The following is a 20,259-nucleotide window of genomic DNA, read 5'->3' on the forward strand; positions in this document are numbered from 1 at the left end:
ATGTCCAATTCACATATACAACAAGGTTTAGGTTTCTAAACTCAATCCGATCCAGTTGGAATGCAAAGTAACGAGTGAAGTAGGTTTTGAAGATTGGATGGATTCTTTGTACAGTAGGTTGTGATATTTTCACCTTTTGATATCACTTTTTTGCAGATTGCAGTGAAGATCTATTCCGCTGCAACACTGGGAAATGCCTCAATCACAGCCTTGTATGTGATGGATATAATGACTGTGGAGATCTGAGTGATGAGCAAAGCTGTGGTATGTATTAAATATAGCCAAAAAACTAAACGGCACTATAGCAGTTTAATGCATAATCCCCAGTGTTTTCCCCACTAAGCTACTTCTTTTAAAGCTTTAAATAGCGATACCAGCCTCACATTTCTGTATCTCTTATTCTCTTCTATATTATTCTATTTTCCTTACTTTGCTTCTTAATTCCATCCCTTAAATTTCCTTGTGCAGGGTGAGTTTGGGGGATCTGGAGATACTCACCAGAGACCAGAGAGCTTCAACATAACATATATGCATTCCAGGCGCTTCAACTTTTTCCGATTCATTCTAAATGTTACTTTTATAGTATGTGTTCATAGACTGTGAGACCTGGTCTCTAGTGATATTAAAAAAAATCCACAAAATGCTAAATAACTGCTTAAGTCGGGTTCTCAACTGAAGTCCTCAAGACCCCCCATCAGGTCAGATTTTCAGGATGTCCCAACTTTAGCACAGGTGGCTCAATCAGTGGCTCAGTCTTCGACTGAAGCTGGGATATCCTTAAATTTCTGACCTGTTGGGAGGTCTTGGGGACTGGAGTTAAGAACCCCTGGCATAAGTGTATACCAATTGCATGTGTTGGAGCTTTCTCATTTTTCCACTCAGACTGTAACCCTTTACAAAGTTACCGGTGCGGAGATGGACGATGTATAACACTGAGCTGGGTGTGTGATGGAGACCATGACTGTGCAGACAAATCTGATGAAGTCAACTGTTGTAAGTTTTTATTAAGTATCTAAATAACTGTTTAGCATTCATGCCTAAATCTCCAGTAAAATGTAAATTAAGACAACGTTCATTCAGTGGTGGTATTGTGCTGCAGTCCCCTTCCGCTAAGAGAGGGTATTCCATTATCTTTTTATAATACAAACTGAGAATCCAGTAATTCTTATAACTGATATTATTATTATTATTTCAACATGACCCTTCATTGTTACTTTGCAAAAAGGGTAAACATGATAGGAACCACTTATTTTAACAACAACTATATTCAAGTAATATTATGACTTACAGTGGTGAGAGAAAGTTTGTGAACCCCAATGATAATTATGGAAATTCCATAGTTTTTCCATTATAATCTTCTTGAATCAAAACCAGTCTTTTCTTAAATATCCAATAGGGTTTATATTAATAAAGTCTGTGTCTTTTGAAACAAAATGATGAATGAATTAGACAAATAATGGGTAATTAAGAGTCAGGGTATGTGCAAAAGTAGTTGAAACCCTGGACTTATCAGCTAAATTAAAGGGGATAATTAGAATCAGGTGTTTAAATAATTAGGTAATCTTTAGGTGTGAGTTTGAGAGGCCCCACCCAATATAAAGATCAGAAACTTTGTGAGTTTGGCAAGCACCATACAGGTGTAACACGTCATGCCATGATCAAAATAAGTCTCCGAGGATCTCAGAAAATCAGTTATTGATGCTCAGCAGTTACAAAATGGTTACAAAACACTTTCTAAGGATTTAGGGCTCCACCAATCCACTGTCAGACAGATAGTCTACAAATGGAGAAGTTCAAGACCACAATCACTCTACCCAGGAGTGGTCGTCCTACCAAAATCTCTCCAAGAACAAACTGCCAAATCATCCATGAAAATCGAAGAGTTTGAAAAAATAGGCACTACTTACGCCAGGGAGCAAACAAATGATATCCAAGAGAGCGCATACCCATAAAAATAACAAGATTTAATGAATCATCCAAAAACAGCTACATAACGGGGTATCAAGGTTGATAAAGTGCCTCGGCATGAAACGCGTAGGTGCATTTGTTTAGTCCATCTGTTTTTGAGCCTGCAATAAAAACTGATCTGACTATTTGGAGTTTGCTGTGGGATTTTTTTCCATTTTACCAAGATTGGAGGTCCTCTTGATGTGCTCCGTCACAAACTGCATTTCTGGATTTCTTGATCTATTATTAGGACTTAGACTAAGATCTAATAACATTTTAAGTTTGAAATATGTGAAAATCCTAAGGGGTTCACAAACTTTTTCTCGCCATTGTATAGTAACATTTTTAAATAGGTAAAGAATAGACCAGTAATAGTTTGTATTCGTTATTTTAAGTCAGTAGTCAAACAGTTCAACTACTTTGTTTTTTTTTTTACTAACCCAGATTACCACTACTGTTTTATTTACATGCTTACAGTACCACTTCTCTTTTAAAGAGAAAAAAAAAAAAATGAATACCGTATTAACATTTTAATTGGATAATTACGTATTTCAAGAAATAGCCGACACTCCTTTGAAAAAGTTGACAAAAAACATACAAGTCTCATTTAGAAGTAATAATGGATTATTTGGACATATCATCAATGTTACATGATAGCAGCAACTCTCAGAGCATCATGCTCCTTCCTCAGGTTCATACATGCATCATCGCTCACCAATTGTACTATAAATGGGTGAGACCAAAAAAAAAGATAAATCTAAGAAATGGAATTAATATTATGATAACAAGAGAAAAATGGAGGGGCGGGGGGCACTGCAACTGAACCAAGCTATTTCCAGCTCCAGTGACCCCACAGTTCCAGAGATACGTACAGGTGAAGTTACCGGTATTACCTTCTGGTTTTCATGTGGGGCTTTAAATGGCTTTCGAATATGAAGTCACAATGATGATGTTGCAGCTGTCAATTGCCCTACAGTTTAGGGGATTTAATCCTTGTAATTTTACCATTAAGTATATTGAGAACTAGGGAGTCCCCAGAGCTTAAAATAGCATGGTTCAACTCCCATAGTAATAGCCACTACCCAGAGAAATTAAAAGGGTCAGAGTATCAAAGCAAATAAAAATACCACTTGTGAGCGCATTCACAAGTCTCTGACAGGTCTGCAGCCCTGATGTTCACCATTATCTATTAGCATACAATGATTCCACTGCAGCCAGGGAATCTGGGTAATGACATGCAAATGAGCACAACCAGTGTGTGACCTTTGTGTGTGACTTTTTGCTTCTTGTCTGTTTTAACACAAGCTTATGCCTGCTGTATTACACAGCTTTTTCAGCACAGCCTGGGGTAACGAAGAGTATCAAAGAGAAGCCACAAAATATAGGATGAAACAAATTAGGGAGATAAAAATGGGGTGCAGAAACCTAATATGAGATCTATCCTGCAACAGTACAAAAATAATCATAAGCAAATCCAATAAATTCACTGTAACAAACAAAATAAAAAGGAGACAAATAATATCAAAATAAGGAAAAAAGCAACAAAAGGTGATTTCATTGCTCTGACATTAAAAAGCTAAAAATCACATTCAGACTAAAAAATCCAATAGTCTCACACTCCTTAGTCTCGTTAGACTTGTTAGCAAAGTCTCAATTTAATCAGGGGCTGTAAAGTACTGTAAGCCAAATAGCATGGGAATGATATCTAGAGTGCTTTAAAGTGGTCAAGGAGGCTCCTTGCAGAGGTACCACAGTGGCCTTATAGAAATCCATAATTTGTAAAAAAAAAAATCTATACCGTACATCTATTTGAGCAATCCCAGGGTATTACAGAAAGATACCCCAGGACCCTCAGTGTAGTGTGAGACAGAGGGCCGGATACATCAAACTCTATTAAAGTGAAGTTAATTTTGCACAAGGTAAAAATAAAATTCCGAGCAGTATTACTGCAATATTAAGATGGGATTCCTAAAGATTGCAGTAATATTTTACCGGGTGCGATATTTAGGCAAAATCACTATGCGGGAATTAACGTGACTGTTAATAATGCATTCATTATCCCGCATCGTGATCATATTTCAATCATAGGCTTCTGTAATATCTCTTCTTACAGAAGCCTATGATTCAAATAACATTACCTCTTTGATGCCTGTGGTTAACAAAATATACCACAGGCACCAAAGGGGTTAATTTACACACATAACATTACTAGAATTTCCTCCTACTGTCTCTATACGTTCCCCTACCTACCAATTAGATTGTAAGCTCCTCGGAGCAGGGACTCCTCTTCCTTAATGTTACTCTTATGTCTGAAGCACTTATTCCCATGATCTCTTATTTATATTATTTGTTATTTATAAGATTACAACATGTATTACTACTGTGAAGCGCTATGTATATTTATGGCTAATAGTGTGGCTAATAGTGGTCTTGGGCATTAACCAAAAAAAAATACAATACGCACAAAAACAAACAAACAAACAACAATAACATTCAAAATACATTTTAAACATAAACTCATTGATTGTCTCTGTGGACCCCTCAATGGGGAGCCTAGATAGCCACATTGGCAATAAATGGTAACCTGTAATAATAAAAATATACATTAACTATATTAAACAACATTACTAACCCCCTCAGATAGGTATAAATGGCACACCACTGTTAATAAAAATAGATACTTATCATGGAAGGTGCTATCAGTAGCGTGCCCTCCAGAGAAAGCAAAATTACGTTTGAATCTCCCACGTTTCTTGAGCCAATAGAAATCCACAATGTCATCCATCACCGTTTCCTATTGGACCACATGATAAGGGACTTTGGACAACCAGTAGGTAACCGGCGGCACCGTCCCAGTAAGTATTTCGGGAAATAAAAGCGGTTCAGCTCAGAGGAACCCCTGCTTCCCACATGTATTTAAAGCGGGGCCAAGGAGGGACTGCTGTTTTAAGTTTCTTTAATGCATAGTAAAGAACGTTTAGTTTGTGCTTGATCAGAATGATTTTTTTTTAGCATGCCACAGCCAGGGTCTGACAGAGTGCAAGAATGGACAGTGCATTCCTAGCGCCTTCCGCTGTGATGGAGATAATGACTGTAAAGACGGCAGCGATGAAGAGAATTGCAGTGAAAACAACGGTAAGTGTAAGGTCGTGTTTCCCAACCTGGGGGTCCACTAGGCATAGAAGGGACATACATGAGTGACAACAAGAGCAATGAAGTGGGGTTAGAGAGAGTCAAAAAGATATGGAAAGCCGTTCCCCTGCCATCAAACACCCAATTAATACATTTCATTAAGTGTATCCTAACTGTTTTAGACAGAATTTTTGTGGGAACAAAACACAGAATGGGGGTCATATCAGCAAACAATTGCTTTTTTTTGAGAGGGCAATGGGAAGTTTAAATACTTTAGGTTGGAAACTACGGGTGTCAGGTTTACTGGACAAAAGTTTATTTTAATGGGCAAATGCACTATTATCCAAATATGGATAATAGGGATTTTGCCCATTACTGTATGTGATGAGGGGTGGTAGAGTGGTGGGTAGTAGGGTGGACATTGTTATACATAGGGCATAGATAACCACACTGGATTAGATAGATAGTATATATTTTTTATATAGTAATGTTTTTTTTAATTAAATTAATGCGGTTCAGTTCCAGAGACCCCCTGCTTCAATAATATGTAATTTAAATAAAAATTAAAATAGCAGGACAGTATGTTAGCAGCTAACCGCTATGGTAATGAAAGGGTTAACCGCCACTATCTTTTTTTTGGTGGTTGCGGGGCTGGGTGAAGGTTATAGTTGCCCCAGGGTGGATGGTTAGGACTCCCGGAGGAATTAACCCCTCCCTTACCTTAGCGGTTGCAACCACTAAGGTAATGAAGGGGTTAAACCCCACCGCGATGCATATCAACGTACCCTGGGCCAACTACCCCCTTCACCCACCCCGACTGCCACAACTGCCATCACCCAGGAATGGGCAAATGTGCTTTTAGCCAAATAAAAAATACAGTGACATTACTATATAAAAAAAAACATTACTATAAAAAAATACACTATCCATCTAATCCAGTGTGGTTATCAAAGCCCTATCTATACCAATGGCCACCTTATTGCCCATTAAAAATGTAACCCCTTCATTAACTTAGCGGTTAGGCACTAAGGTAATGAAGCTGGGCTGTGAATGTATTTTTATTACATACAATTGAAGCAGGGGGTCTCTGGAACTGAAATAAATGCGGGTCAGCGCTGGAGACCCCCGTCTTCAATCCTATATATTGTCTCCTTCCTATGCACATCATGAATCCGAGATCTGACTATGCAGGTTTAAGCCAGGATGTGCTCCCTAAATAGCAGTTACTGGAAAATAATGCAAGTTTTGGCGATTCTTGAGCTACCGCACGGCTTGTCGGGGCCAGAGTGGGACCGCTCATTAAAAAGCCTTTTCCAAGCGATTTTGAGATGTGATCGAAGCTTTCTGAATAGCTACACATTCAAAATCGGCCTGAAAGTGCACTTAACAAGCGTTAAGTCACTTATTGAAGCTAACTGAATAGGCCCCTATGAATCTCCCGGTACATAACCACAGATTATTTTCCCGCATTACATTTGTTTTCCATTTTTAGTTTACTTAAAATTGCTAACAAATGTAATGGTCAGGACACCCTCATCATGTATCCATTGATAATGTCACCATTAATGAATAACTTAAAAGCAAAATTTGGTCACAGAGTTCCAGGCTCAACTGTAGTAAGAAAAATGCTGTTAAACTATTGCTACAGCCATAGAATATTATAGGAAGGTGCAAGGGGTAGAATATATATACAACAAAGAGAGTGAACAGTTTATACAACACAGGGACTCTTTTTCTCTTTGAATACACTAAAATACCAAACATGTTTTGAACTTAGCCTACTAGATTCCTAATTAAACCAGATGGTTGGTAGAGATTCTCATAAGAGATCTTTATCACTTTAAGTTAGAATGTTAAATGCATTTTCATTGTCTTGTCATATCTAGAGATACTGTACTCTGTTCTTTAAACCGTGACAAAAGCTGTTCAGTCCTATTTAGTGTGCTCATGAAATAAGCATCTATACATGTAGCCCATGTCCCACCCCCCCCCCCCCCCGACACAGATCGTGCCTCTAAGGTGTATTGAGGGCTGGCTACATGTATTATGGTGGTGCATACCTGCTTGGAACAGGAGGGCCTGAGTCTCCCGCGTTGGTGTGGGGGATAACAGGACCCGGCTTCTGGGGTATATGCCTTCATCTTTAGTGGTTGTGGTGCAGCGCCTCCATTCTCTGGCGAAACCTAGGGGATAGGTTGGAATCTTCCCAGAGAAAGCCCTTGTCCCAGGGCGAGAGATTCCAATCTCACACACAGTCTTTTGTATAAAAGCAGCAATGTCTTTATTGTCTTTTCTCAGTGATGCAGCACACAGCAGCAGTTCATGGGCAGTATTAGTCACGGCAGTACACAGTTATCTGACCTCTTCTCCTCTTCCTCCAGGATTTGTACCCCTGCAGGATGGCTGTAACGGGGCCTCAAAACCCCTACCTCCACCCGAGGGTAGGCCCTCTGGGTGAGGCTAGATCTCCCCCCATCACCCCCTCAGCAGGGTGAGGGGCATTGGTCCACTATAGCTGTATCAGCTCTACTCAGATGGGCTCTGAGTTCTTCTCTCCTGTATCCTCCGAACCCCACTCAGCTCTCTCTCTCTCTCTGAACTGTGCAGCTCATATACTCCTCATCAGCTCCCAGGACAGACTGGACTATCTGTCACATTCTCCTCTCTCATCAGACTCACGACCTCCACACTCCAGCTACTGACAGAACTGAACTCATACTCCCTCCAGACTGACACAGACACACACAGGAGCAGCCCATTAAATAGATACAGCCCTGCCCCCTCTGATGTCAGCAGAACCTCACCTCTGTCTCAGGCCTGCCACAGAGTCAGGGGCCTACCTCTATCAAGCAAGGCAGGGCTTGGTGGGGGGAAAACCCATGATTACTACTGGCGCCTGCCCTTACCAGGGCTTACTCCAGTAGGAGAAGGATTGGTAGCCCATTTCTTACAGGGGCTACATACACATCATTCTTGTGACATCTACGAGAGGACACAGTAGATATACAGTATTTGTCTGTTAAAAAAAATGTAAACGAGCACAAATCTGTGCAAACTTTTCCGTGTGCCCCCCCACCCCCCTGCTCGTGCCCCCGCTTACCTTTTCTCCAGCGTTTTCTGACGACATGTGATGTCACGTTGCTATGGCGACACATCGCCAGAGACCAGGTAAGGGACTTACAGAGGCCTCGCGCGCGCTCCCCACCATTTCATTTAAATGCTGTGAGGAAGAGCGCGAGGCCTCTGTACGCGCCGCGCACCCCTGCACTAGAGAACAGGAAGGTTTGACAAACGATTTGATCACAACTGTTTTTTTATTTTATTTAATTGGGTGGTAGCTGGTTGGGACAATGAAACATAACCAGCCTGAAGTGCTGCTTTAACAATCATATGTTTTAATATCACAAATAGCTATGTTGGCTAATAAACATAATAAAAAGCTAAAATGGACAGTTGTCTGGATAAAATGTAACTGTATAATAAGGGCAATTCTTGCTTTGTATTACTAATGTGTTTCTCAGAAAAGGGCAATTCTCTTATACTGCACATTTGCATTTCTTTCCCCGTTAACATAATTTATACATGTTGGAAAATCTTTATTTTTTTTATGTCCTGTTAATTTTGTTCATCTGTGAAACATACATGTCCCTTAGTGGAATGGCTGTGATATACAATGTGAAATTCAAAAGTTTACATAGATATATCAAATTAACATTTAGTTACTAAAATATAGTTACAGTAAAATAATCACTATGGAACTTTAAAAAGTTTTTAAGTGCTTTTATATATATTTTTTTTACATTTTTATAGAAAAGAAGGGGGTAATTTAATGTCATGGTTAGTCAGAAATTATTCCACCCTGCAGGCTGAAACCTAAGTCAAAAATGATCGGTCTTTTATTGATTTTTGGTTATAAAAATATTTTACCAGCAAAATGGTACGCTACAAAAATGCAAACATCTTTCAATCCACTGATCTGCATATTCATGTTGATAGTAGGTCAGTTATGTTATTTGTGAAACCATTCATAAAAGAATATGGTGGGAAAAAAATAATATATTCCCATATTCCCTTTTTCTCCATCGTTTTGTGTTTTCTTCTTATATCCCTTATTTGGTAAAGTTAAAGATCACTGGTGTTGCTCTTATTACCCAGGCAGATAGGTGCCCAACGTTGTAGCGCTACCTCACACATTTAGGTGGGACTGCTGGGACAGGTCAACAGGCGTTATTGGTGCCACGTCACCCTCAGTACTTTGGGGGAAACCACTCAGTGTTTGTGGGTCACTGCCTTATACTGTGGGTACCAGCTATTGTGTGTTATCTGTGTTTAGTGTGTGTGTACTGTAAAGCCTAGTTACATACATTGTGTGGTGTATTACTTACTACTGTGTATTGGCTCCTGTGAGGGGTTATCCCGCCAACACTGGGATCCCTCATAGGTGGAGGCGCTGCACTGCAAGGAGAAAGAGCTCACCCCAGGCTCCCAGCGGTGGAGGCTCAGGCCTCCTGTGAGCAGACAAGGTGCAGCAGCACGCGTAGTTGCCCACGTAGTTCCCTTAGGCATAGGGAAAGGGGCTACATATGTATGGATTTCTTCTCTGTTCTGTGTGCACATGAAACATTAGTAAAAAAAAAACTAAAGACAAATACAGTAGCAGAAGTCCTGTATGTTTTGGAACAAGCTGAATGCTGAAATAAACATGAAATAGAGCTGTCAATGTTTTATGTTAAAGTTAATAGGGACAATAGGCAAACTTGATGGGTAGACTGACTGCGTCTGCACATTCAACTTCTAGCTGTTGGAAAATATTCAGTAATTTGAATACAGCTTGAAACTGAAGTACAGTTAATAAATATTCATACGGATGCAATGCTGCTGCTTGATTCACACAGGTCAATCATTGTGCCAGGAAGAGGATCCGAGGTGTGTTTCCTCAGGCTGTTCAGGGTCGTGTGGCAGTGATCCCAACTGTACAATACCTCACAACAAGACCAACTGTAGTAAGTGTATCCAAGTGAAACATTGCACTACATATAGTTATGTCCACAGTTTCAACTGCCAAAATGTTATGTATACCTCTTCCTGAGGTGGTATAGGTCCGAAAGGTGTCCTATTGAGTAGCAATGCTTAGTAAATATGGCACTTGATGTTATAAAAGCAACTTGATGGACTATTTTGGTATTACAAAGCCATCAGGCACAGTGTACAGTGGGGGTGCTGTTTTGCCTTTTCACCGAATATGATAGGTCTTTTCAACAGTCAAACAATGTTTAACCGTTCTAGAAGTGTTGCATTCAAGAATACTTAATACAATGCTGACGTTCTCAAATCAGTCTCATCTCTTCTCTTTAGGCCGAGCTCATTCACTCCGCTTGCTTGCGAGAGTGCGAGCTCCTACTGTGCCGTGCGGCTGCAGCACAAGCGACCTGTGCTCGTAGTGTTTCAGGTGATGGAGTGGCGTGGCTATGACATCACAGAGCTGGTTCACCGTGATTGGCTGAACCGCTCATGTGACGCGGCAGCCGCCTGAAAAGACAAAATGTATTGTCTCCTCAAAACGCTGGCGCGTCAACGCGCTACTTCGCCTGCAGCAGCGCATGCACTTGAATAACTCTCATAGCAAACAATGAGAGTACGCTTGTCGTGCACGCTCGTACACGCAGCAACGCCGCAAGTATGAGCTCGGCCTAAGATTTCTATCCATGTTATCTTAATGTGTAGAGACCAATCAAATCCGAGAAGGTTCAAGTCGTTTCCCAGCAGCACCTGTTCATGACAGCATTAACAATGAAAGATGTAGCTCTTGACTTTTGAAATCTTGTGACTATAACTAGACCGAAATATAGATTTCTCACCGTACAGGAATACTGTAAATAGCAAACAGAATGGTATTCTATTTGGTCAGTTCTTATTTTTTGTGGTGTTTAGTCTTTTATTCTGTGACTGCAATCTTTATTCCAATTATAAAATGACAATGAAAGGCACAGCAAATAAAAATGACACTTATGAGCACATTCACATGTCTGGCAGTTGTTAATAGAGAAATGCAAACTAATGTCTTCTCTTGCAAAAAAAGAGAATGAGTGATTCTCAATATATTCATTACAATATTTTATTTGCTACAATTAAGATCTGGTTGGTTAACACTTTTTGTGCTTATTCTTAGGAGTAAAACTATTAGATTCAATACCAGGTTGTGTATTTCCTAAAACTTTGTTTTTGTTCCTCAATTTTTTAGGTCAGTGTGAACCAATAACTTTGGAACTATGCATGAACTTGCCCTATAACTATACACATTTTCCTAATTACCTTGGTCACAGGACTCAGAAAGAGGCATCCATAAGCTGGGAGTCATCTCTTTTCCCAGCCCTTGTTCAAACTAATTGTTATAAGTACCTCATGTTCTTTGCCTGCACCATTCTGGTACCAAAGTGCGAACCGCAGACAAATCGGCATGTACCACCCTGCAGGTAATGTCTCTCAACTTTCTATCACATGTATCTTACAAATGCATTTTTGTAATTAAATATGTTACATACAAATGTAGCATGACTTACTGTTCCTGATGCCGGGGCTACTGTAAGTGCGAGATTCCTCCCACGGGACGAGCTTGTTTACTGTGGGCTACTCGTGAGAAGCCAAAAAAAAAAAAGATATCCCATGTTATGCGAGTTTAATTTATTTTAATTGCAATTTCAGTATCTGTCCGGTAGGTGGCACAGTGATTATCTTTGCCCATGACCCCGGTGAGGCTATTGAATGGCACAAGTACATAACAGTATAAATGTTAATATTTTAATATGAATATGTTTTTACACACAGATTTTTGTCGTGTTGTGTCTGTTTTAGGGTGAGCTGTAAGATCATGCAACTTAAGGGAAACAAGACTTCTGTTACATCATAACAAACTTTGTGCATGATAAAATTCACTACAATGTTGTTATGACAATTGTTTCTTTTAAATACCACTTGTTCTTATGTGAAAAGCATAATTTGCTGCCGGTGCATTCCAGGGTGAAGCGCTCTTTGCATGCTTTTCTGTACCTACTGTTTACACTCTGGAACACATACATGCGTTCCACTGCTGGTTGAAGTAGTCTATGCATGTATGTATGTCTTTATTTATATAGTGCCATTAATGTACATAGCGCTTCACAGTAGTAATACACGTGACAATCATATAAATAACAAATAATACAAATAACAGATCATGGGAATAAGTGCTTCAGACATAAATGTAACATTTAGGAAAAGGAATCCCTGCTCCGAAGAGCTTACAATCTATTTGGTAGGTAGGAAGAATGTACAGAGACAATAGGAGGGTGTTCTGCAAAGGGTCAAGTTTTATGTATCAGGTGTAAAGTATCAGGTGTAAAGTATTAGCCACGGAGCTGCTTCTTTAAGTAGATGTGTTTTAAGGTGGGTCTTAAAGGTGGATAGAGAGGGTGCTAGTCGGGTACTGAGGGGAAGGGCATTCCAGAGGTGTGGGGCAGTCAGTGAGGAATGTTTAAGGCGGGAGAGGGCTTTAGATACAAAGGGGGTGAGAGAAAACATCCTTGAGCGGAACATGCATGCATGTCAGCACACATTTAAACAATTTCCCTTTTTATTTCTTTTTTATTTACTACACACAACAAAAAGTCATCCTCCAATCCAACTCTTCATCCTCAATCAAGTATATACTCAAATGTAAATAGAAGAAAAAAAAGGATGGCACACCATTGGTCTTATTCAAAAAGCATTGAAAGTTTATTGAAAAAAGAGATTATTGAAAAAAGAGATTAACGTATCAATCCTCACTAGGACCTTTATCAAGAGAGTAAACACCAGACATAGTGCCCTATATAATCACGCCAGTTCAAACAAATTGTGCCAGAACGGGATAAGGGGTTTCCAAGCAGCAAAACCGAAAAGGACTGCCTCATCACGTCAATCCAGTAAACACGTAGACTGACAATGTTACACCTAACACCAGGAGTTAAGACAAGCGAGTCCCTTTTTTGTCTGGCGGGTAGCATTTTTTATAATTTGTCGAGCCCTACTGATTACCACAAAAAATGTATACACCACATCCCCGAATATGTCACTATACGGATTTCAAAATTGTTAAAGTCACGTTACATGACCCATGGCCCCAATCACATTGCACACTCTGGAATCTTCCAGAAGAGGGTATATAAGGTATGCACAGAAAAAAAAGTGTGTGGAGGCAAACATCGCTGGTGAGTCAAGCTGCAGGGGCATCCAGCACAGTAATGCTATTCCCAGTGAAGAAGACAACTCTAAGCCAAAGAGGGGTAACATCCCCCCAACACTTTGTACAGCATCAAGCCCACCTTTTTCTGTCTAGACATGTCATCTACGAAGACGAGACTGAGGGTATGTGAGATGCAGAATTCATCATGGTAAGTAATAATCTGTGTTTGTGTGTGGGTACTGGGTACTTCAGGCCATTTCCATCCAAAAAAGCAAAACCAGGTTTTAATCATAACCGAGTGTAGGTTTGAATATCAATTAAAGGGTATCACCTGCTGCTCACTTATTGTGTTTGGTCATATTGGTTCTTTAAGGACTGCATCTGTTTGCTCTTGTGTTTTTCATTCAGGGTGACGATGGCAATGTCAGAACTTTATTCAAAGAGAATAATGCAGTTAATTATAGCCAGAGAACTCTGGGGAAATTCCTCGACCTGAGTTGGACATAGAAATGGAACCTGTATATCACGTTAATCATAACAGGATATTTGGGATTCATTGTGGGTATTGCGTCTGTATTAACTATTGGACTCTTGAGTCCTTTACCGAGGCTTGTGTCTTTTCATATGCTTTTGTATGTTTTCTGTTAGTGAAGTCCTGTGTGTGGGGAATGTTCTATAGTTTCTTCAGCATCTGATCTTTAAAATACACACTTGTTTGTAATTTTAAGGAATGAGTGCGGCTACAGATATGCCTGAAAGGCCACTTCTTTATGCTTGTTGTATACAGTATATGATTGTCACTATGACTTGATTCAACAGTGACAGCCTTGTAATTGCCTTTAAAGGAAACCTGTGTAGCCAAACCGTTTTCACAGCAATCTAAGCAGAAAAAAAACCTAGCTTTGCTTTTCTGGTGAAATGTATGTAGAATTGCTTGTTGTCTCTGTGTCTAAATGAAATGTCCCTTGCCGCGCTACTGCATTACCTTTTGAACCATAATTACTATAACATCTGTTTCATCTTTATTTACAGAATTGTACAGCACTGTGCCTGCAGGATTGAGAGGTGGACAACAACCGCTTGTGTTATTTTTATTTTAAATGTGAAAACAAGCCAAAAAGATTTTTTTAAATGCAACCTTTTTGGTAAATTTGTGAGCCAGGTGTGGCAAAAGTATGAAAAGAAATGCAACTAGAAACAATAGTGGTTTAATTAAGAAAAAATATACTGTATAGAATATATGGAAGCCATGGTTGTCTGGTTGGCAGCGACTGATTTAAAAATCCACCTCCCCTAGGCACAGTTATTGCGGCTGCCTCCTTACCTGATGCCCCCCTCCTCCTGAACCGCAGCGTCAAATGACGTCGCACGGCAACACGTTGCCATCGTAACGCGACCTCATGACGTAATGTTGGTGACTTCCGCGGTGTAATTTGATGCTGCGGTTCAGAAGGTGGTCACAATGGATAAAGGCTGGAAGGTAAGAAGGTGGTCACAATGGATAAAATTACTTCCCATCAGGCCCACTAGGCCCGAGAGAGCGGAAAATGTATATGGGGACGGACATTTTTTCCGCCCCCAGATTTTGACGCCCTCGGTCCGGGCCTAGTGAGAAATCTGCCGCTGCTGGTTGCCCCCCCCCTTCTGCCCTCCTTCCAGCAGAATACCCCTGCCTTTGCTTGGTGTGAATTATTCTGCCTATGTAATAATTGTGAAACAATACATTAGAAAACATTATTGCAGTACACTAAATACATGCATTGTACAGAACCATTATCACTCCTATCCTCTGCCTGTGTAGTAATTGTTAAACAATACATTTGAATACGTTCTTGCAATACACTGAATAAATGTTTTATGCATAGCCATTATCAGTCCGTCAGCTCACTGTATGTGGATTGGATTTTTAGTAACACGTGAATAAACTTTAGACTACTCTGCCATTCACACCATCTTCTCTGCCTGTCTTTTCGTAGGAAAATAGAGAATGTGAATAAACCATTTACACCCCATCAGTTGTACATGTGAGTCAGTAATTCCAGAAGGCATGCCATGCCATGCCTTGGCTTTAAACAATGCAAAGCGCGGCGAGGTCCTTAAGCAAATAAACAAAGAGCTCAATATTCAGCACAGTGCCTTCTTTTTACTTAATTTATATGCAGTAAAACAAACAGAATTTAATACAATATTGTACTTTTTGTTCTTGACACTTAAAAATAAAAAAGATATAGATTTACAATGCATTGCTGCTTCTGCATCTCGATTGCCATCCCGTTTCATTCTAGAACTACCGGTAAAACATTTCTAAGATGGTTGATGTAATTGATAATAATAATAATTAGTAATATTAATGCCACAAAAACACACAGCAGTACATCAAAAATGCATAGACAATACAATCGACAAAATAACGTACTCAGGTGTTCTGACCCAGTTGATCCCTCTGTCCTTTATGAAACTTGCAGGTGCCATGTGTTTCGGGTCTTTATAGACCAGATTGGAAGTGCTTGGAAATGTAAGCTGCCACCGCCTGAGCTATAATGACCTGCTAGAAGTAGGCTTTATCCATGATACCTGGTGATACAAAAAATATGCATTTTTACAGTAGATGGCAAAAGGGACAGGTTCATATTAAGATACACTTAGAGTACTAGTCACAACATTGAATCAGAAGTGAGATTACCTTGAAAGATAACTATAGGTCCTGGGCTGAGATTTCCCCCCACACATTAACCTTTAGGTCTCAGCTGCAGGGATAAAAAAAATTGTCGAATGCCATAATACATGGGGGACAGATGTTCCAGCTGAAAAGATTATATTCTTTAACTGTTCTCTATTTTCAATCCAGGCACATGTTTGTTGTACTCGTTTAATATTGTTTACACCTGTTATACCTCTGTAATAATAACAAAAAATGTGGTTAGGACAGGAATTATTTTGTGTCCATGTACTTTTATTAGCATGTGTAGCAGCAAACTGCAGTTTATCTTCACACATCCAAAGGTCCAATCTAAATCACGTCTTATTAGTTGGATACTGGACTCAAACACTGCATTTGATGCAGAATATTCTTGACCTCTGCTGTTCATCATTTTCCAGGTTTATCTCTTCCACCAGATGAATAGTTTCACTGTGAATACACCAAAAAAAGGAAAGATTATAAAGAGAACAGAGACAGAACTGTTAGTCTCAGAAGAAGAACAGCACACTATATATTGTAGTGTAGATTACTTACTCTGTTCTGACCTTTCGCACCATCTTTCAAACACCATCCTTCAAACCTTTGTCTTCCCTTGAGCTTGATATCTAATGCAACATGTTACCTGGATGCACCTTTGCCAAAGCCACCATTATATTCTTGTGGTAGTGAATCCCTTTTTGTAGATGTGCATTATTTTCAAATGAGTTTCTCTATTAATCTTTTTAGTCAATGTTGGTATTCCAGATATACTTATTCGTGTAGATTTAGTTAGAATACTGCACGTTTTACACATTTATCAGTGTACTGTAGTAGTAAACACAGTCCTTCTTTTGACACAATAGACATCCAATCCCAAATTCAGACATACCTTACATTTACACCTTTTAAGTATGATGGTGGCTTCAAACTTTAACACCTTTTGCACAATAGATGTCCAATCGTTATTCTTAAATCACTAGCTGTATTTATAGGTAACCAAAACTTAGAGTGGCATACAACCACTTAGAATACACTGTTCTACTATCAATCAGCACTCTTTTACTGCATTATGTATCTCCATCTTTTCCTGCAATGATGGACCAACCAGATGTCTACGGACACAGGAACCTTTTCAAGGCTGTACCAGTTACAGCAATACAGACCGAAAGAAGGCACAGGATCATTGATGATAATGTCAGATGATCTGTAACCACGAAAAGCAAGTGTGGACAGAAGTTAGCTGGAAAAGAAAACCCAGTTCTAACAACAAAAATTTAGAAGGGGAAGACTTTGGTACCACCGTGGAAGAAGAAGCAAGCAAGAACCATTGTGATTAAACTCCCCAGGAAAGCTACAGCCTTGTGCAATTGTAAACGTTATAATACTGTGTTTACTATAGAAAACTATTGTCAGTAAACAAGAGAAGCCACACTAAATGTTCCTTTTTTTTTTTAACTTGCAGATGAAAACAAGGTCCCTGGAGAACATGAGATGAACCACCTCCAAAGAACCTGAACCCATCTTAATCCATGACGCACCCAGCTCACTCAAACTTGGACTGGGCTCAAGCCACCTAGCTTCAACATCAAGCCCCATTGCACCTAGCTCACCTGACCTCAGGCCCATCGCACCCCACTTCTTATCCATGTCACACACAGTGGACCCCAGTTCAGACCAACTCACCTCAACTTTGTCCCAGCGCACCTCAAATCGGACCCAGCGTGCCGCACTACAGACACAGATCATCCCACCTTGGACCCCACTTGAGATTCAGCCTGTTTTGCAGGTTCTCCACTTTAACAGCTTCTTCACCAAGTGACACTGAACATCAGTGTTGTATCATTAAGATAATAACTGCCTTCTCTGTATTTTTTTGCATTGTAGATAATAATCGCATGCACAATAATTAAATGGAACGCATATGGATTCCATTCAATAGGCACGCATGCGCTGAGGTGTTCATACAGAACATGACAGTCTTTAAGTAATGCATCGGTTTCTTCATTATCTTACAGGTAAAGCCTGGGACATAGTAAGCGCTTAGGTGCTGCTGCTCGCTCTCGCTTGCTGCCGCTCGCTCTACCAGGAGCTTTTTGCTGTCCTGACAGAGGAGACAGCAAGCGCTTGGGAGGCGGGTATCACTGTGTGTGTGTCACTTTGAAGTGGTGTGTGTGTGTGTGTGTGTGTGTGTGTGTGTGTGTGTGTGTGTGTGTGTGTGTGTGTGTGTGTGTGTGTGTGTGTGTGTGTGTGTGTGTGTGTGTGTGTGTGTGTATTATATAATATTTTAAAATGTTTAAAAAAAGACATGTTGTGAGAATAAATTATTTATTAACATTGTGCAACTTTGATAAATATATTCACGCATGCATGCGCGCACACGTGCGCGCACATGCATACACATACACACACACAAAATGCACACACACACATACACATACACACACACATGCACATGCACACACACACATACATACACACACACACAATGCACACACACACATGCACACACAGGAGACATGGATCGGGGCAGAAGGGAGACATGGATCGGGGCAGAAGGGGGACAGGGATAGGGGCAGAAGGGGGACATGGATCGGGGCAGAAGGGGGACATGGATCGGGGCACAAGGGGGACAGGGATCGGGGCAGAAGGGGGACAGGTATCGGCGCAGAAGGGGGACAGGGATCGGGGCAGAAGGGAGAGAGGGATCAGGGCAGAAGGGGGACAGGGATCGGGCAGAAGGGGGACAGACCGTCAGGGGGCGGGCGCGTCACTGGCCGGGGGCGGACCAGTGACGTCACGGAGCTGGTTCGCCCTCATTGGGCGAACTGCTCACGTGACTGGCCTGTCTCGCCGGCAAGCGAGGGAATTTTAAATTCCCCTAAGACCTGCGCTTCCGCAAGCGCGCGGAAGCGCAGGTGAGCCCCTACTAAAGCCGCTCTAATTGCGGCTGTAGGGGCTCAGTGCTGAGCGGGAGCGTGCGTCAGCACGCTTCCGCCAGCACGCGCCAAACATGGCCAAGGCCTAAAGCTTCACAAGAGACAGCCAGGGCATGCTGGTGGAAGATTGGATTTTTTTTAAAGTTTCTGTCATATATGTTCTTGAACAAAGTAATATATATTATAATAAAACATTTACTGATGTACACAACAGTACATATGTTTCTATAATTTACTGTAATAAATATGTCTTAATTTTAAGACTGGGGTTTTAAGTTTTCTAGCATTGAAAGAATGTATGAGGAAAAAGAGGTGTCTTAAAAAAACAACTGGTTCTTTTCTTGGACAGCACTACAGTATACAGTGCATGGCTATAGCAATAGCCTCAGAATAGTGAACATTGAATTTAGCTTAACTGCTCTCTAGCATCACCTATTGTTAATTCAAAGAACTACAGAAACTGCAAAACAACAACAGCAGCTGTGGCTGAGCCGCGGTCAGAGGGCGGCATATGCTCCATTTTCTCAAACCTATTCTCTCCTAGACCCTCTACAATCTGGCTTCCGCACTGCTCACTTGACTTAAACAGCCCTCACTAAAATAACTAATGACCTCCATACTGCCAAAGAAAGAGGTCATTAAACTCTGCTCATATTACTCGACCTCTCTGCAGCATTTGACACCGTGGACCACCCTCTTCTCCTTCACATTCTCCATACTCTTGGTATTCGGAACAAAGCTCTATCCTGGATCTCTTCTTACATCGTACTTTCAGTGTCTCTTCTGCTAACACCTCCTCCTCCTCTATCGATCTCTCTGTGGGAGTACCCCAGAGCTCTGTCCTGGGATCTCTTCTCTTTTCTCTGTACACACTTTCTCTAGGTGTACATACAGAACCCCAATAAGCTCATATTGAACCCCGAAAATAACCACTATATATATATATGCGTATAGGTGTTAAAGAGGAGTGCTACTGAGCATGGCAATATATATTTAAAACCAGAGACAGAATATGAAACACAGACAGAGCTCAGTGCTACATCCATTAACACAGATACACGGTGGAAGGGGACTCCACCTTCCCAGTTTTGAAGCTCACTCCCTCCCACTTTTAAATGGTTAAAAGCTCACTCCATTTCACCTCCACACTCATGGGAACCTGCATACAGTTTGATTGCGACAATCTAATACAGAGTGCTTTTCCTGGTAATGTACAGGTTAATAAGAGCTTCAATCAGACTTAGAACTATGCAACTAATTTTGACAGATTTATTATAAATCATTCTTCCTGGTAATGTACAGGTTATTAAGAATTTATTTTAGTGTTAGGACACTTGAGATGTGGTCATCTGCCTTGGAGGGGC

The 20,259-nt window shown here is 40.6% G+C and overlaps 1 protein-coding gene across 1 annotated transcript in view; it reads left to right on the plus strand.

Moving 5' to 3' along the window:
- The window catches only part of CORIN (corin, serine peptidase), a 330,632-nt gene that overhangs the window by 241,405 nt on the left and 68,968 nt on the right, over nucleotides 1–20,259 (plus strand). The window contains exons 7-11 of the mRNA XM_075566957.1: nucleotides 157–264; nucleotides 883–993; nucleotides 4,960–5,082; nucleotides 9,975–10,082; nucleotides 11,321–11,552. Of these exons, the coding sequence (XP_075423072.1) occupies nucleotides 157–264; nucleotides 883–993; nucleotides 4,960–5,082; nucleotides 9,975–10,082; nucleotides 11,321–11,552 (682 nt within the window). The remainder of the gene's footprint in view (nucleotides 1–156; nucleotides 265–882; nucleotides 994–4,959; nucleotides 5,083–9,974; nucleotides 10,083–11,320; nucleotides 11,553–20,259) is intronic.

This window comes from Ascaphus truei, chromosome 1 (assembly GCF_040206685.1).
Source record: "Ascaphus truei isolate aAscTru1 chromosome 1, aAscTru1.hap1, whole genome shotgun sequence".
Classification (NCBI taxonomy): Eukaryota; Metazoa; Chordata; class Amphibia; order Anura; family Ascaphidae; genus Ascaphus; species Ascaphus truei.